At 40.8% G+C, this 18,535-nt stretch overlaps 1 protein-coding gene across 1 annotated transcript; it reads right to left on the reverse strand.

The window, feature by feature from the left end:
• Positions 1-875: 875 nt before the first annotated feature.
• Positions 876-18,527, reverse strand: dhx16 (DEAH (Asp-Glu-Ala-His) box polypeptide 16). Its single transcript, XM_028580831.1, has 21 exons — positions 18,179-18,527; positions 16,205-16,407; positions 15,817-16,055; positions 15,454-15,631; positions 15,309-15,365; positions 14,828-15,082; positions 14,480-14,713; positions 13,400-13,591; positions 13,106-13,216; positions 12,738-12,853; positions 11,714-11,924; positions 11,002-11,100; positions 9,048-9,200; positions 8,538-8,678; positions 8,185-8,347; positions 7,964-8,082; positions 6,746-6,813; positions 5,804-5,966; positions 4,826-4,987; positions 1,929-2,102; positions 876-1,596 (listed from the first exon to the last, which is right to left on the reverse strand). The coding sequence occupies exons 2-21, from the start codon at positions 16,400-16,402 to the stop codon at positions 1,468-1,470; spliced, it is 3,162 nt and encodes a 1,053-aa protein (XP_028436632.1). The 5' UTR covers positions 16,403-16,407; positions 18,179-18,527; the 3' UTR covers positions 876-1,467.
• Between the last annotated feature and the right edge of the window lie 8 nt (positions 18,528-18,535).

Consider the following 18,535-nt stretch of genomic DNA (forward strand, 5'->3'; position numbering starts at 1 on the left):
ATGTGATTACAGCTGCATTTTCTTATTAGTCAATTCAACTTAAGATTCAAACTTATGATCAAACAAATATTTCTCAGCCATTAGTTTAACCAAGCATTCAATATCAGATATGTAAGAGAGCCACATGCATATTTATTTTGCCCTACGGGCTTTATGTGTGATATGAATCTAGAAAACAACTGCAGTGACTGTGGGGAAAATATCACTGCATAGCAAGGATTCAGTACTGTCAACACTCATCATCATACCTGTCGTACCTCCACTGCTCTTTTAACACTTAGTGGGGTTAACACCCTAACAAGAACAGCTGCCTAACATTAACTGTCACCACTGCACGGTCCCAGTTACTCCCTTTTAATCTGAGTTTTTTGAATGACGGGGATGACACCGACTGAGAGAACATCTCATGACAATAGAATGCATGTTAAGGTCAGAGCTGATTTCAATATGAACGGCATTAAAAAAAAGAAAACAGAACGGTGTTGTTTGCTTTGTTGAAAAGCAGCTCTTCCTCAAACGGACTGCTGCGTCACTCTTACTGGAACAAAAAGATGCTGCTGTACGAGGGACCCTGAATTCTTAAGAAGGATACATATGGAGTAACACTTTGGATTGGCTTTAAAGTTTAGAATTAACACACTGGTGGTATTCCAGACTTATAAATATGTTTAAAGAGAATTTGATGCTTTTTATGTACCCCCATTGATTTAGTAAAATATCTTTAAATAACAAACCCAGTCCCTTTGTTGTACAACTTTACCAGCATGACAAGAAGATGATAGGGGCCTAATGAAATAAAGGGTTGAATCTTGAAAGGTTGTAAATACTGTTGTGATGGCTAATTACTTAGCTGCAAACCAACTGACAAAAACAAGTGGATGTAAAACTTTATTGCTGTAGAAATTTGTCTTTTCAGCTTCATAGAGGCTCCTCAGTAATGTGCACACTTTAACAGTGTGCTGCTTTCACAAATACACAAAAAAAAAAAAAAAATGTCAACAAAGAGTCTGGTGGTAGTTCCGTAGCACCTAGAAAACAAATCAACAGTCTTGTTCTTTAAGGAGTTAAAGAACACACCCAGTGAGTCAGTACTGCTGTTGTAATGCAGGAAACTCCAAGTGCATTAATGTTTCGTTGTTGAAGTTGAAGTGGCTGGTTCAAGATTAAACCAGTCAGTGAGTTTTTCACCCACTTCTCACTGGTCCCGTCTTTCGAGTCTGTGTTCAGGCTATGCAGATGAATTTGATCCAAAATGTCATATCAGGCTACAGCAGAAAACAATTGAAGACAAACATGTGAAGACAGGCTAGAACCATGTAGCTGCAACTACATTTTCCACACTTTTCCTCTTTATTTTTATACAATCAAAAGGCATTTTTCTACTTTTAACCTGCCCTGAGAGAGGAAGGGAGTGTTCCCCAGCACTTTTTATTTTCACCATCTGTCCCCTGAGCAACGGTCTTTTCTTCAGCCCAGCTCCTCTTTTGTTTTTCCTTGCTTGCGGGGCATCTTCTTGCTGCTGCTGTCCTCCAGCTCTTTGCTCTTGTAGTAGTGAGGAGCCACTTCAAGCAGCCAGCCGCTGTCTATCTCAATAACCTGCATGCAGGAGGGAGAGATATTAATCAACATGTGGATATAAAAGCAGTTGGATATCGTATGGGAACTCTTCTCACACTTCCTCATGAATGTGCTGTCTCATTCCCACAAGCAGTTATTCTGTGGAGCCTTTATAAGGAAATCAATGAAAGGTGTGACTATGTTGTTGACATTTTAAATAATAGTCTTTTCTGTGTTTAATGATTGTCTTTCACATTGGCAGATAAGCTTCTGGAAATCAGACTACAACTACTACCTTATCATCTCGAAACTGCAAATATTTGGGGACGATTTAGGCGAGTATTTCAGTATGACAACCTGAGCAAACAGACCTGTCTCATGAACTCCTTGGTGGTGAAGACCAGCTCGTGGTAGATGAGCCAGCGGGGCTGCTCCTCGAACAGAGAGCTGTTGGGGTGGACGTAGACCGTCTGCTGGTGCTTCACTGTCTTGTAGCCGCCTTTGCTCAGTCGCGCCGTGTGATAGAAATATCCTGCCGTCACCGCCTTGGAGAGGGACAAGAAAGGGGTTTATCAACAGCTGATTCCTACAGTCTAATTGTAAATGCATGGTTTATATGTAATAACACAATAGCACAGGTCAGTTTTGAGATATTTAACAATCAAAAAGCAATGCATAAATGCAAACATGCTGAAATTCGCTTCTTTAGTCTATTAGGTACAGCATAGTCTATATCCATGACGTTCCACTTCCGGGATTGCTCCGTTGCCGGCAAAAATTCCGCTGGAGGTGACTCTTTTCGGCCAGATTTCCGTTACGTTACGCTTTCTATGTGTTGGAATTTTAAACTCTAGTGGATTTATGAGGACTATGGTTAACTGCTCCTCAGAACTCTGCAGGATAAATCCAGACAGCTAGCTAGACTATCTGTCCAATCTGAGTTTTCTGTTGCATGACTAAAACATACACATGTTCCACCAAAATAAGTTCCTTCCCGAGGCTATTTTGCCCAAGACAATTGTGATTGGTTTAAAGAAATGCCAATAAACCAGAGCTCGTTATCCTCCCACCCCAGAATGCTGTGTGGACTAGCCAGACCCTCCTTCACAGCGCTGTGGAGGAAGGTCTGGCAAAGCGAGATTAGGTAGAGCATATTGTCGATGTCCTGTGAAAACCATGCATCTCCAACATGTCTGTTTTTTTCATGCACGAAGAAAAAATTGTTTTCAGCTTTGTGGCAACACATTTTTCACAAAATTCGGAGCTACATGGTTTTCATTGGCAAGCAACAATAAAAAGAAATTACTTTTTTTTCTGTCACCAGTTATCAGTCAGTGCTTTTCTTATAGCTGGTGTGACAATTAAATGCTGCATTACATGAAATTTTAAAAAATGTAAAATTTGTTATAAATATTACCATTTAAATTATTATAATTCCCTGTTTTTACTCACTTCTAGCTAAGAACTAGTTTTAGTTTTCAATCCAGTAGTAACTTTCTCATCATTAAAATACCATAAACATGTCAAATGACTAATACACTTTCCTTATTTTACATGTAAGCACTCAGACGTCACCTCCCCCTTGCTTAAGACAAGGACAATGCTACTAAATAACTATAGAATTTGCTTTTGGCTTTTTGGCTGCAGGATTTTTGACACAGGCAAAGGCAGCATGTCTTGGAAAAAGGTGTAACCCAATAAAACAAACACCCTTTCTTATCTCAAGTGGTTTAGGGGAGCGTTCACAACACACGCAGACCGTGATATGAGAAGGCTAGAACACAGCATCTGTTCAGTGATGTTTTACTCTAACATGCTACTTTGTTTCACATTACATAGTATACTTAGTATACTCTCTTGTGACGGGAATCACCCGACCGCAAAGTGTTCTTAAGCAAAAACAGGGGCTATAGCTGACGGTGACCATTCATGTCGTTATGGAGACATGCAGATTACAAGATGCTATTCAATTTGAGGGAACAGAATATTCCCCAAAAAAATTATCATGCTGACAGAAGCCGGTTAAAGCTAAAGTAAGCAGCTTTAGGTCTTTTGTGTATTAATAGTCCTTCCCTCCACTGGGTCAACTTTTAAACACTTGTCACTCATCTTAAGTTATTTAAGTTTTGAGCCAGTGTTAAGCCTGAGGTGGAGTCTACTACAGTACAACAAACTAGAACACACACACACACACACACACACACACACACACACACACACACACACACACACACACACACACACACACACACACACACACACACACACACACACACACACACACACACACACACACACACACACACACACACACACACACACACACACACACACACACACACACTTCACCCGGCAGCTCAGAAGATCTAAACAATAACCACAGTTTCAAGGTTAGAGTCACCAATTCAGTATCCAACCAAATGTCCCCCCTTCTGTTCCTGAGTTTTGGCGTTGAATAATGGCCAGGAAAGTGTTTTTGCAGAACATTATGTCACAGTGAAGTTGACCTTTGGGATACAAAATGTCATTTATCCTATGAGATATTTGTATCGAATGTTGTCAAAATTAGCAGAGGAGAGACCAGACACCCAGGAAGTGTGCTGGGCTTTGAAGCCAATTTGACACAGCAGCCAAACAGTGGAATTACAACTCCTGTGTCCGTCACGGGATTCCTAGGGGCGATTAAACTAAACTCTGTACAAAAAAATTGTAGCATCACAACCCCTGCGAAATGACTCGTTTTCCTCTCAGAATTAAATCCATTTGGTCCGATAACATTTGGAAAGTTGTACGATTACATAATTTAATCCCCATTCTAGTTAGCGGAGCTAACCCTAAAAAGTAAGAGAAGCGAGCTTGTGATCGACAGGATAAATATGGGTGGGGGAGGGGCACCTGGGCTCCATGTGAGGCTCAGTCCTTGCCGCAGCAGCCACAGATCTGATTCTGACCTGCGGCCCTTTTCCTTGGACAACCCAAAAACTTAATGCCTCCGACTGTGGCTAACCACAGCGTGGCGGCATAAAAGAAGCAAATGTCTTTTTAGAAAAGGCATCATCTTCACCATGTTTTTGAATTTTTAAGTGGGTCTTGCGTGCCACAGGTTTGTGTGCCACAGGTTTGCTCTTTGTTGCTTTTATTCAATGTTCACACACAGCCACAGCAGAGTATAATATCACCCTTTATTAATATCAGGAACCAACGTTGATATCGATTTTTTTTTAGGGAACATGTGCTAAAACTGAGGAACCTTCTCAGTATCACTGACCTTGCGAATGGGTAAGCTGTCTCCCTGGGAGCTGACCACCTCCACCTCAATACGATCCATCAGACCCTCCAGCTGGTCCCGGACGTCCCGGGCTCTTCTCATGGAGCGGAACTGGATGAAGTTCTCGTAGCACCACTGTGTGGAGTAACCACTCTCCAACCACTGAGCGAGAAAGACATCATGACTGCAGTTAGCACAACATCTGGGTTCTAGTTAGGAATAGCTCAGGACTGAAACAATTGTTCCCAAAATAAATCGGAGGGTTTGCGAGATGTATAACAAGAGCAAAAAACATATTCCTGCATCCTACCTAGATGATTAACCCTACTGACTTTGGAGAGCTGCTGACTTTTCCTCTAGCGCCATCAGCAGGTTGACATTTGTGGTTTTGTGTGAAATGTCTCGCCAACTATTGGATGGATTACCACGAAATTTGTTAGATTCCTATTCCCCATTAATGGTAATGACTTTGATAATTCCCTGACTTTTCATCAAGTGCAATCATCGGATCAAAATTGAAATTTTTCCAATACTTTTAAGACCTAATACCTGCAAAACTAATGACTTTCCCATCTGCCTCGGGTGTAGTTTGAGTAAAGTGCTAATTGACAAATGTTAGCATGTCCTACAATTGTTTAAATGTTGTTGTTTACTATAGAGCCATCTAAACTCTAAAGTCTAAAAACTAACAACTGTGCATACATCAAATATTTGCATATTAGGTAAGACAACCTAAAAAAAAAAGTGTTAAGCTGTCAGACACAAATCATGAACACTACAGCAATTCACAACAGGAACACAGCAATTAACACCATCACTAACGTTGGCCTCAGAGGTTTATGTAGAGCTGAAAGAAAACCTCTGACAGTTACACATTATACACAGGTTTTTTTGGACGGTATTATACTGAACAGTTGTGCCTACTAAATTGGTTACTGATCTTCAGCTCCAACTGCTGTTCCCCAGCTGCGTTTATACCTGTGTGTACACGTTGAGCAGCACCAGGTGGTCTCCCCCTGGCACCACAAAGTTCATCCTGGCGTTGTCGGCGTGCACCACTTTGTCTTTGGGCCGGTAGAAAATAGAGTTGTTCACCGACAGCATGGCCGCAATTGTCAACACTTCCTCCGAACACTTGTACCTGGAAGGAAGCAAAAAATAGAAATAAAAGTATATAAAAATGCAGAGAGGTATATACAGAGAAGGCAAAAACAATAGTTATCATCTTACTTATACAACATTTCCTTCTTGAACTCCCATGCATTCACTCAAGTCTCTTTTTCAAAAAACTACAGTATTTAAGATGTGCGAGGTTCATTTCCAGCAACCCACTCCAGCAGCCGGCTTGTATCTTTTTATATAATGTAACAAATGGTCACAAAGGTAACAATACAAGGGGCTGTACCAAACAAAATAATATTCAAATTTCTTCTTCCAAAGCAATGTACCAACCCGTGTCAGTATAAAGAGGAAGTATACCAGTTAAAATCTGAGCTCCATTTTTATTTCACAATAGGTACAAAGCTGGGATCGACTCCAGATCTCAGATGTCATGTTTAACCTTGTAAATCAAATCCTCCCCTGGGAGATACATTATCAATTTTCTCCTGCTTGAAGAATTGCTATTCTGTCTATCCCATTTAAATATTATTTTGGCTTGTCTGTGATCGTCCATATATATATATAACCTCATCCATAACCTAGCAAAACAAATCTTATTGCAAAATTTGGAGCATATGAATAGCTTCACTCTTGTTGTAACTTCCACAACCCCAAAGTCCTGCTGCCCAATCAAGAACTGGACAATAACAAGCCTGGAAGAGATGTGTAAGAAAACCAATGTATGTAATTGATTTAATACATCTTGTACTTAATATTACAGTAGTGGGGACTTATGGTTTTATCAGACTGGAGACTTACTGCTCGGAGGCCAGGATCATCTTGCTCAACATGGGGTCCACGGGTAGCTCAGCCATCCTGCGACCCAGCTGAACAACCGACAAACAAGAGCAAACACTTAAAGACGTTCAACCAATGAAATGCTTCATCTTCATTTATTACAATAACCTGTAAAACAGTAGACACCAATGATGAAAAACATCCTTGATAATCACTGATTAACAAGACGAGATTGGAAATAAAAGCTTTAGGTTGTGAGTGAGTCATCTCATGTGTCAGCACTTTTTTATCAAGGAAGTGACTCTTGAGTGCTGGAGGCCCCGGAAACAGCATCAAATACTACTTACAGTAAGACATGCAAATATGCAGACGACAAGTGAGAGTGACGATGGACATAGATTACACGTGTCAAAGATGTGATTAAAGTAAAGAATGTAAAAACGTTCTAGATTCTTGATAGGGCAATAATTGTGGCAACTGAATGAATTTGGGGGTCGAGAGGACAAATTTACGGAACTGTTGTTAGAAATAAAAAAAAATAACTATAAACTGATAGCGTAATAAAGTGACATATCATTTATTAACTCAAAAAATGGATTTAGTGTTTAGTCATTCTTTTAGCTCCATTTTTGTCTCTAAAAAATGGCTGACGGAAATATCTTGCTCTTTAGCTGCTAAACGCTCCAAAAGGTGCGCTAGTCGCTACCTTTGTCTGTCTGACGTTTAGTGCTGAACAGGAAGTGTACCGTGGGGTTTTAGAGATTTTTCACTGTAAATAGTTTCCTACTGCAGCTGAATAACAGAGCTGCGAGAGTGAACGAAAAAGGTTTAGTATAGTTTTTGTTAGTTCCAGTATCATTTTTTATTTTGTTTAGAATATGGGGGTATTTGTCAGAAGCACGCTTTAAGAAGTTTATAATAGGTATCACAATACCAACAGAGCACTTTGTGACTTACTATCAAAAATGTTGACATTTCCTGTATATTTTTATTCTATTTTAGTTATTTTCTAAGTACATAGTATTGTTCCAGTATTTTAATTTTTTCCCCCAGACTAGTTATGTTTATTTCAGTTAACTAAAATGTTTGACACCTAGTTTTAGTTTTAATTAAATACAATAACCTTGCAAGCAAACCCTTTCACATTACCATTTGATACATTGTTATTATATAAATATTTATTATAGCTGCTAATAAGTGTAATTGGATCTTTGCTAAACACAGGCCCTGCATTTGTACCTTGGTGAGCTCTCCCAGGTGGTTGAGTGCTCCCAGAGCATAGAGCTGCTCCAGCGCCAAGACCAGAGTCTCATGAGGAGGTGGGTCCATGAAGTCAAAGTGAATGAGGTCATTGATGCCTACAAGCAAAAAGTATTAGCTTATTGCACAGCCAAAAAATTATACCACACCATCATTTTACTAGGCATTATATCCCATCCAAGAGCACTTCGGCCCCGCACCTAGACTCTTTAGCAGCAGGACTACATTTCCCAAGTTGGTCCTCTGAATCTCGGGTACAGTCGATTCTTCCATCTCATGTTTAAAGGCCCAGGCTGTGTAAAGCCTGAAACATTTCCCAGCAGCCACTCTGCCTGCACGGCCTGCTCTCTGATTGGCCGAAGCCTGAGAGTGAAACAGAAACACAGCAGGAGTTGGCAAAATGGTAAGAAACCAATAATACAGAGAACAATGCAGACATAGAATACAAGCCTGAGTGGGTGACTTTTAAAAACATGTGTGTCACTACACTACACCCTCACTTTAACATTGACCTCCTGCTTGTTAAACTCTAATAAAAACAGTGAGTAGCTACCCGTGAACAGGGTGTGACAATGAGTGACTCCATGCCGGTGCGAGCGTTGTAACTCTTTTGTTTGCAGAAACCTGGGTCAATGACGTAGATGATGCCATCTATGGTCAGTGAAGTTTCTGCTATATTGGTAGCGACCACCACCTGCGGTTGATAGGGAGAGACAAAGTAAGTAAGCACAGCTCACACAAAGTAGAAGGAAGATTTACTCCAGATTTTAAACAATGGGAACAAAGGTAAAAGGATAAAACATCAAAACAATCAAAACTGGGTCTCTATAACAAATCTCATTGTAGGACAGCAGCCTCTATTGGTGAATAAAACCATGGACATTTAATCTGGCTTTTTACACAACTGATACAGTCAACAGATAGCAGAGAGCTATTGTCTTCATTTGTGTCTGCCAAGTTGAAATAATAATCCTACAGTGACCTAATACGTCCAGGGCAATTGTATTAGGAAACAATAACAGCTTCCCCAAGTATTCTGCACAGGAATAAGACATCGTCTCACCTTACGGGCTCCAGGTGGAGTAGGGTTGAAGATCTTCGCCTGCATGTCTGATGGAAGGTTGGCGTAGATGGGAAGAACCAGCAGCTCTGCTATCTTAGATCCAAGCCGCCGGCATCTCTCCTGGAGCAGTTCGCAACACGCTTCGATCTCCTCCTGCAAGAAACACAAGAAGTTAAAGAGTCCACCGACACACAGAGATACATAATAAGAAGTATGTACTCTTTGTAGAGACATCCCCTCAGTGAATACTGGTGAAGTAAACAAGATAACTTAGTTTGCTTTCACACCTGTAGTTCGGTTCATTTGGCCCGGACCAAGGAAAAACAATGATACACTGTTACCTTCTAGTTCTGGTGCAGCTCATGTTCACTCTGGCTTTTCACAAACCCACCAAGAGCTGTAAACAAGTCTAAAGGACTGACGGGTGATCTACTGATTGGATACTTTTGGTGCTACATAGACCCCGGATTTCAGCGCTTGACAGCAGGTGTTGCACTTTACTGAAACGGCAGATCATCCGAGAATCGCCGGTACTCCTTTTGCAGCTGCAGCCGCTGCTTCTGCTGCTGCTGACAGGGGTTTGCATTGACGGGTACAAGCCTGTCATCATCGTGCATGGCATTTTGGATGGACCAAAACAGTTCAACACGATCGCTTTTCACATAAAAAAGGTAGTACCTACATCTCAAAAGCGAACATGTGCAAATAAGTCAAATGTTGTTGTTGTTTTTTTACTATGGGAGAGACTTCTGAGAAGTCATTTCTTTCTAGAATATCAGTGGTGGAAGAAGCTATTTTACTTCAGTGAAAGTAATATTGCCACAGTGTGAAAATACTCTGTTGCAAGTAAAAGTCCTGCATTCAAAATGTTATTTATCAAAAGTAAAAGCTCATAATGCAGAATGGCTCATTTCAGAATCATTTAACTGCATGTGCATTAATGTGTAAACATCACTTTAATGTTGCAGCTGGTAAAGGTGGGGCTGACTTCTACTGGTTATTTGGTATCTTACAGTAATTTATAATAATACATCATCATTTATTAGTTGATTTTATTGTGTATGAACAATCTGAATCTGCAAAGTAGTGACAAAAGTTCAAATAAATGTAAGAGTGTAAAAGTATAAGGTAGCGTAAACTGAAGCAAACTACCTAAAAGCTGTACTTGAGTAAAATGTACTTCTTTATACCACTGAATAAAGTGTAATTTGGCAAAGAACAATGTAAGTTTGGGTCCAGCTGTTTATGCGTTTTGTTAAAAGAAACTCTTTATAAACCTGCGTTTCCATATTATATTCCTCTCATATTTATTCACAAGAAACTTCATGATGATGATTTCAACTGTGTGAGCGGTCAAACCTCCCACTTACAGCCTAGGCATTAATTAAACAAATTTTGGACTTTATATCTACAGTAGGTACATTACAGATTATTTTAAAAGGCAGTCAGATTTAAAGTGAAGTGAAAATCAGTAAGCGCTTTCAAGTTCATGATTTCTGTTCCCCTGTAACAGACACTACGTTTAATGAGGACTAAATACACAGAGTAGGGCACGAGTGGAAATCACCTCTATTGTAACTGCATTTCCTATTCAGTCTTGATGGCAACTTTCACATCAGCCTGAACAATCTGAACTGAACCAAACAGGTCTGGAGTCAAAGCATCTTCAGACAACATTGTAGTTACAAGTTTGTAGTAGTTGTAGTTAACTACTTCTTCTTTAAGGTGATAAAGAGGTAAACAATGATTCTTATCTGTCTCCAACATACAGGCTAAGAAATTGTGAGCTGAATAAGTATATCTTGCAATTATTTTGTCCAAAGTTGACAGAACATATGCAGATATTACTAACAAAATAAGGTGAAGGAAACCACCACGACCAATCTCCTATTACAATTGTGTCCAAACCTTTGACAAAAGTCGTGAAGAATCCCATGCTCGATATAAACAATACCTGTCCAGTGAGGAAGACTAGAATGTCTCCAGGAGACTGGGTGACGTGGATCTGTAGCACCGACACCACGCAGGCTTCCAGGTAGTCGGCCTCTGGAGCCTTGAATACACAACATACATTAACAGGACAGTTTGATTTTTGGCAGCAGAGGTTGTCTAGAATCATTTGACCGACTGACTGAGAATCTTGACAATACTTTAAACATTTGGTCTTTCTTTCTCTTCAAAATTGTATGGGTTTGGTGACCCACACAAAAAGGCTGTATACCCTTCTCTGGCTCAAGGATGATGTCTTTACTCACAACAACCTGTTTTTCTTTATCGTTCATTGTTTTTTGTAAAACTACGAATTTCCATAAAAATTGGGAGAGGTGGCCGGGTTGGTCCAGTGGGTAGAGCAGGCGCACATATACTGAGAGGTTTATGCCTCGACACAGAAGTCCAGGGTTCGAATGCGACCTGTGACGATTTCCTGCATGTCTTCCCCCTGTCTCTCCCCCCTTTCTCACCTAGTTGTTCTGTCAAAATTAAAGGCGGAAAAGCCCCAAAAAATTGTTTGGGAGTAATGTTTTCTTTTGAAGTAGGCAGGAAAAAACAGACATCACAGACAGTGTTTTTATATCACGGTTCCATCAAGCAGCATGAATTCACCAATTATTTAAAAAGTGTAATATGCACTATATTCAGCATTTGAACATTATGCTAGTTCTTACTTTAGTGTAGAAGATATCGACGGGGAACCTCCTGCCAGGGATCCTGAAGACTGGTGCGTCGTCAAAGAAGCAGGAGAAGCGCTCGGTGTCCAGAGTGGCGCTGGCCACCAGCACCTTCAGGTCTGATCTGAATCTGGCGATGTCTTTGATCAGACCAAAGAGGATGTCTGTGTGGAGTGTTCGCTCGTGGGCTTCATCTATGATGATCACACTGGAGGGAGAGAGAGGGAGATGGGAGGATTGAGCACATACATGAATACCTACAAGTGTTCAATAAATGTATATGAACACGTTCATTAAAAAAATCTAAAACTGCAGAGAGGAAATGTGGGAAGTTTATGGGCAACAAATGACATGAGGTATGGCTGGACGATATGGAGAAAATCAAATATCACGATATTTTTGACCAAATACCTCGATATCGATACCGCAACGATATTGTAGTTTTGACTATTGGTGCTTTAACAAAATATTTTCACACTTTGATTTTAGATAAATAATCATCAGTTATGTGGATATAATGACTAAGTGGGGAAAAGGCAAATAATAGAACAGCTACAACAGTCTGGTAAGTTCAGAAAATGACATCACTTTACTGTAATGCAGCCTTTAAAACCAGGAAAAGACAACACTTATGCCATATTACAATGTTACGATATCCAAAATCTAAGACGATATCTAGTCTCATATCACGATATCGATATAATATCGATATATTGCCCAGCTCTAACATGAGGAAATTGGGATGTCAGGCAGTGGAAGGTAAGTGTTAATAAAATAAATACAGTGCCCGATAATTCCAAGACACTTGGCCCAAATTGAAAGAAGAAAGTGATCAGGAACACAAAAATGTCGAAAACCACAAATTTTAAAAGAAAATGTAATGAATATCTGTCTGCAAAACTTAACACCCAGATGAAAACGTAAACAAAAGCAATCTTTTACCTGTGAATTAACAGCATAGTAACTTAATTTTCTGTACAGGTTAAAGAGCAACCCAGTGAGGACTAGTTAGTTGCATTACCTGTAGCTGGCCAGGTCGGGCTCGGTGAGAAACTCTCGGAGCAGCATGCCGTCTGTCATGTACTTGAGCACTGTTCTCTCTGATGTGCAGTCCTCAAAACGAATACTATAACCCACCTGGATGAAGCAATACAGTTAATGTGAAAACACGGATTCAAGAAACAGTCAACAATACTAGCATAAACAATGCTAGAAAATAGAAATGTGATATAAAACATTACACAACAGCAGTACACAAAACATTGATTATAGTGTAATACAGTCTTCATTGCTGTACAGATTTAAACTGTCATCCTTTTTGCTCGTCTAGAATTAATAAAAGTGTGTAAAAGAGAAATAGGATCAGCAAGTATTATGTGCCACGCTCACCTCATTCCCAAGCTTGACGCTCATTTCCTGTGCCACTCTGCTTGCCACCGACATGGCTGCCACTCTGCGAGGCTGTGTACATCCGATCTTCATGCCTCCTTGTGTGTAGCCCTGAGGGAGAGTTTTCAGACTTTGACTATCCTCTTTACTGTGCAGTCACTCTGACTTGCTGCAAATTCAGTCGCCTTTGAGTGGACTTTTGTTATGTATACTGGTCACTGTTCTATAAGTAACATGTTTAATATGCGAGTATATGATACTATTATTATTATTATTATTAGCTTCTTCGCTCACGTCTTCCAGGAGGTACTGCGGGATCTGGGTGGTCTTTCCCGAGCCCGTCTCCCCCTCAATGACCAGGATCTGGTGCTCGTGGATGGCAGCTAGCAGGTCCTCTCTGTAGGGGAAGATGGGCAGACTGCGTCGAACCTCCTGCATGGACTGTTTCTTCAGCTCCGCCTGGGACACAGCCAGGGCCTCCTGCTCCTGAACACAACAGGGTCAGAGGAAAAGGATTGCTACTGTTCACTGGCATTATCTTTTTCACAATAATATGCAATAAGTAAGCAAGAAGGAGTTTTTTTCCATGCTCTAGGAGACGTTGACAAGGCATATGGACACACTGGCTGTTGCAGGGATTATACTTTTTCTATACTTTCTTTTTCTAGTTGCCCTCTCAGTCATATGGATTTTCTTCAATGCTGAAAAAAATCTTTACACTAAATTTCAATCACATCAAAGCTACACCTTTTGTTATTGCTACATAAATATTGTTGTCATGGTGCTGCCTTTGCTCCTGCACATCACTGCAATAATACAGACTTCTGGGCAGAGCCTTGAAAAACAGTACTCCACCGATTTAGCACAAACAAATGATAAAAATCAATGCAGCCTAATCCAACTGGCACCTACATTACACACAATGCAACTCCATGGTAGACAATTTTTTTTAGAGATTGGGGTTTGCTATGCTAGTAGCTGCTAAAGTAGCCGCTAGCCTCAAGCAGAGATGAGGAGCGGGCTACAGAGGTCCGACATCTTTCTAACTCCCCACCATAATTTTCAAACTTGTAGTCTTCAACTACAATCAACGCTGACTCATCTTGAGTTCCCGTATAAGAGCAGCGTATATTTAGCAGTTGTACGTCCCAAGACCTTCATTCTCAATTGCAGGTAGATTCAGGTTCTCAAGAGAAAACTGCATTTCCATTCTGAATGATAGATACTGTTCGACTGCAGACTGAAAACTGTGGCAAGAAGAACAAGACAAAACACCAGCCCAAGTGTTTTCATCAGTTTTCATCACTGGGAAAATGAAATGAAAATCGTTACCTAAATAATAACGAAGAAGTAGAAAGTACAAAATCAACCCACCTCTTCCGTCCGAGTTCCCTTCATGGTCATGGCAGTGCTGACAAAGTCGATCATCTCTTCCTCCTCTAGGATCAGCTGGTACTTCTCCTGCTCCTGCCTCATCCCTTGCTCTCGCTCCCTCTTGGCGCCGAAGCTGAGGGAGGCCGTCTTCAGCCTCTCCTCCTCCCAGCGGCCTTGCTCTCCTCCCAGCTCCATGGGAGTTTCCTCCAGCTCCAGGTCCCTCTGCGGCATCTCCTGGTCACCGGGGAGAGGGACGGATGGAAAGAGTTCAACAATTGAACCAATGCACACGTTAGTGGGTGACCGTTTCTGCACACTGTGTCAGTATGTGACATCCCTCGTTCCTACCTTGCTTCTCTTCTCTTCTGGCATATAGTATCTGTTCTTCCTCTCCTCCTGTTCCTTGGCACCAGCCTTTTTGTAATCTTTAGCCAGGTCACGAAGGGTGCGTTTGTATTCCAACTCCTTTCTCTCCTTCTCGGTCAGCTCATCTGTATGGAAAAGGTACTCATCGTCTTTGATCTCTGCCTCCAGGTCCTCCAGCTTCTCTGCCTCTCTCTTCTTTAGATAATCCCAACGAGAGCGCTTCCTCAACTCTGGCAACTAGAGAAGGATGAGGGATCAGCAACTTCAGTACAAGTTAGAATTCTGGCAACTGAATTTACTGTCTTTATTGCCCAAAAACACAATTTCTTTTATCGCCGAGGGGCACAGTATTTAGGAAGTCTTCATGTGATAGATATTCTGTTCATATATATATATATATATATATATATATATATATATATATAAACAATATGCATCCAGGCACTCGTAAAACTATATATACCATGTTCTTCTGATCATCTTCAGCCATCTTCAGCCTCTTCTGAGCTTCCTCATAAGCCTGGAGCAACAAACAAAAGGCAAAGGTATTTACCAGCATGACATAGTGGATCATCTTTGAACAAATGTGTGTAATCTTTGTTTCCCACCTTTTTGTCAGTCCTCTCTGTTATGTTGCGGGTCTTGTCTTTGTCTTTCTGCTTCACTCGCTCGGCAAATGCATCTCTTTCTTCAATGTCATGCTGCCGCTCTCGCTCTTCCTTCTCCCACTCTTCCTCTTCATCTTCTTTATTGAGAGACTTGTGCTCCCCTTGGCCTGAACTGCCCCTGATATTAGAAACTAAATATTAATCATTAAGCACTAACTGTTATGTTAATGCTACGAGACCACCTTTCCTGTTCTACTACTAGCACTATACAAAAACACATGCTATTCCATGGAACAATATGAAACAAATTATAAAGGAAAACCAAACAAGCATAATAAAATCAGCACAAAATATCTGGATTACCTTTTAGATGCTTCGTCCTCACTTGACGACTCACTCTCTTTCTTCTGTCTGATGTGCTTCCTCCGGTTTCCTCTGTCTTTGTCCTTGCTTTTCTTTTTCCCTTTCTGCTTCTCTATCACAGTGTCTCCATCACTGTCGCTGTCCTCCAGTAATGTGTACGTGCGATTCTTCCTGTCCATTTCAATGGCTTCTCGTTCCATTGCACGGGCTGGTTTCTCAACAACCTGCTTGCGAGGAATCTATAACACGCAGAGGTAAAAGATTGTCAGGGGTTTCATACCCACCAAAATGTCCCATACTGAAAATGCAGGAAACTACTGTACTGTTGAATTCATTTGAAGTTCATGTCTAATGTTTAGTCCACACAAGGTAGCACGATTGAATTTACCTTGTCAAACAGCTCCTGCGCAAAGGCAACCACACTCGGTTCGATGTCAATCGTGCCCGTCTGCTCGAGACGAGTCACAAAGTCTTGAGGACTCGACGCTTTCCGTGCAGTGCCGATCATGAATTGAGACACATATCTGTCACTCAACCCGAGGATGTCATGGAGACGGTCATTCACCCACTGCTCTAGATTAGCCATGGTGCCTGTTAAGGGAGTACAACAAAATGTCCTTAATGCATGTGTGTAGCTGTAAGCCGTGTTGTTACAGAAACTTCTGGCTACAACCAAACATCCAAAGGTGTTTTCATTCATCATTATCTTGGTGCAAGACATTACTCCAAAATCTACAACCCAGCAAGTTAAAAGATTAAAAATTAATAAATTAAATTAATTGAAATTAAGGAATGACGTCCAAACACGACAATGTATAAAAGGCTCAGTTACCTTGCACGTCACGGCTCCGTAGCAGACATTTTTGTAAAAATAGGCTAAAGATCGTGTCACATAGTAGAGGAATTACCATATAGTACAGGAGAAGCTTGCAGGCAGTTTTGACTTACATGAGCTGTTTAGGTTTAATTACTGATATTAACTAGCATTTTAGTTAGCAATAATGAGCCTGTGCCCATGTTATCTCCTTACATATACCTACGCTCTCAGACACGTTGCTCACGTCACATTTACGTTGTCTCTCTCAGTTGGAGGCTGCGCAGTAAAGCTAGCGATCACCGGAAAAGTGCTTCTAATAGCCTTCAATGGTCTCCGTCCAGAGCAACGGGATCTGTTGGTCCATTCTTATATACTGTCTATGCATACACCTCAGATGTGCAAAAATGTGCAAAGTAGCACTCTCTCAGGATGTGACACAAATGGTCCGGTTCTGGTGGTTGATGAACGCAGATGTGCTGATTAGGTCTCATAACGGGCTGGGTAGGGGTGGGAATCTCCAGAGGTCTCACGATACGATATCACCATGATACTTATGTCACAATACGATATTATTGCGATTTTGAACATATTGCAATATTCTTCTACTCAAATTTTTCTCAATTTCAAAATATGTCCCCAAAAGGAAATTTTGTCAACATCTGTTTTATCTAAAAAGATACATTTCTCTGTTTGTTCATCTCACTTCAATTTTGTTGCTGCAAAATGTGATTGTCAAGCAGACAAACTGACCAACACATATATAATAATAAATCGATACTCGGCATCTGTGTATCGATACAGTATTGCCACGGAAAATATTGTGATACTATGCTGTATCGATTTTTTCCCCCCACCCCTAGTGGGTAGCACACTGCCATGAGTCCATGACGCTAATGTCTGATTACTCCACATTGTCATTGTGATATTTTCTAATTACATTTTAAATCTGCAGCGTTCTCTGTCAGGTAAATACAGTAGTACAATGTCTGCCTCTGAAGTAGACGTAGTCTACACTGTAAGTCAGTAGTATATGCTTTACAGTGGAGTTGCAGGGGTTTGGTGTCCTTCTGTAAGTAATTTTGGGGTACAATTTGGTTTTGAAGAATTCTACAAGCAGCAATACCACAGGCCAAGCAATCGGCCCGTTTCAAACAGGCACATTTTCAACGGGCACCGCACTAGTGTAGCCAGAATGCCAGAAATGTAAACAGGTTACCGGTACGTGTCATAAATATAACTAGTTAACAATATGTTGTAATTCAAGATATGAACATGCCAAAAAGTAACCAGTTACCATTGAGGGTCATAGCAATAAATAGTAGTAGGAGCAGTAGAATAAAAGAGGTGTTTTTCTGGACTAGCTATATTGTGAGGTCGTCCTAATTTATTTTCCTTCCAATTTACATACATGAGAGGGGGGGTAGCTGCATTGAATCGTCCTGTAACGGTCTCCCTGCATGATGTGTGACTATATCGAGTCTTTTACAATGTTTTGCAATCTAAGTCTTACTTTTGCTACAAAAGTGCCGAATCAACTTCACTTACCGCTTTTGAAAAAGCTCAAACAAACGTTGTTGTTATGGCAGAAGTAGCTGCAGGCTGCGAGCTAGCTAACTCCAGCAAACGTGACAAATCTGGTGTTGTTTAGTTGTCGCTCACGAGTTCCCGGTAAGGACACTTAATGGATATGTACATCCCTCCGTAGCCATGTAAAATTATTAATTTGTGGGGGGGGTTTTTCTACAAACAAAACACCACATAAATAAAATAATCAATACATGTATGCTAACTTAGCTTAATGCACGCTGAGAGCGGAAGCGGAAACACGTCATGTAAGATTTACCGAAGAAGAGTAAAGCTGCATCAGAGGCTGCAACTCTTACTGCCGCCATGCGGCCATCT

The sequence above is a fragment of the Perca flavescens genome, chromosome 6 (assembly GCF_004354835.1).
Source record: "Perca flavescens isolate YP-PL-M2 chromosome 6, PFLA_1.0, whole genome shotgun sequence".
Taxonomy (NCBI): Eukaryota; Metazoa; Chordata; class Actinopteri; order Perciformes; family Percidae; genus Perca; species Perca flavescens.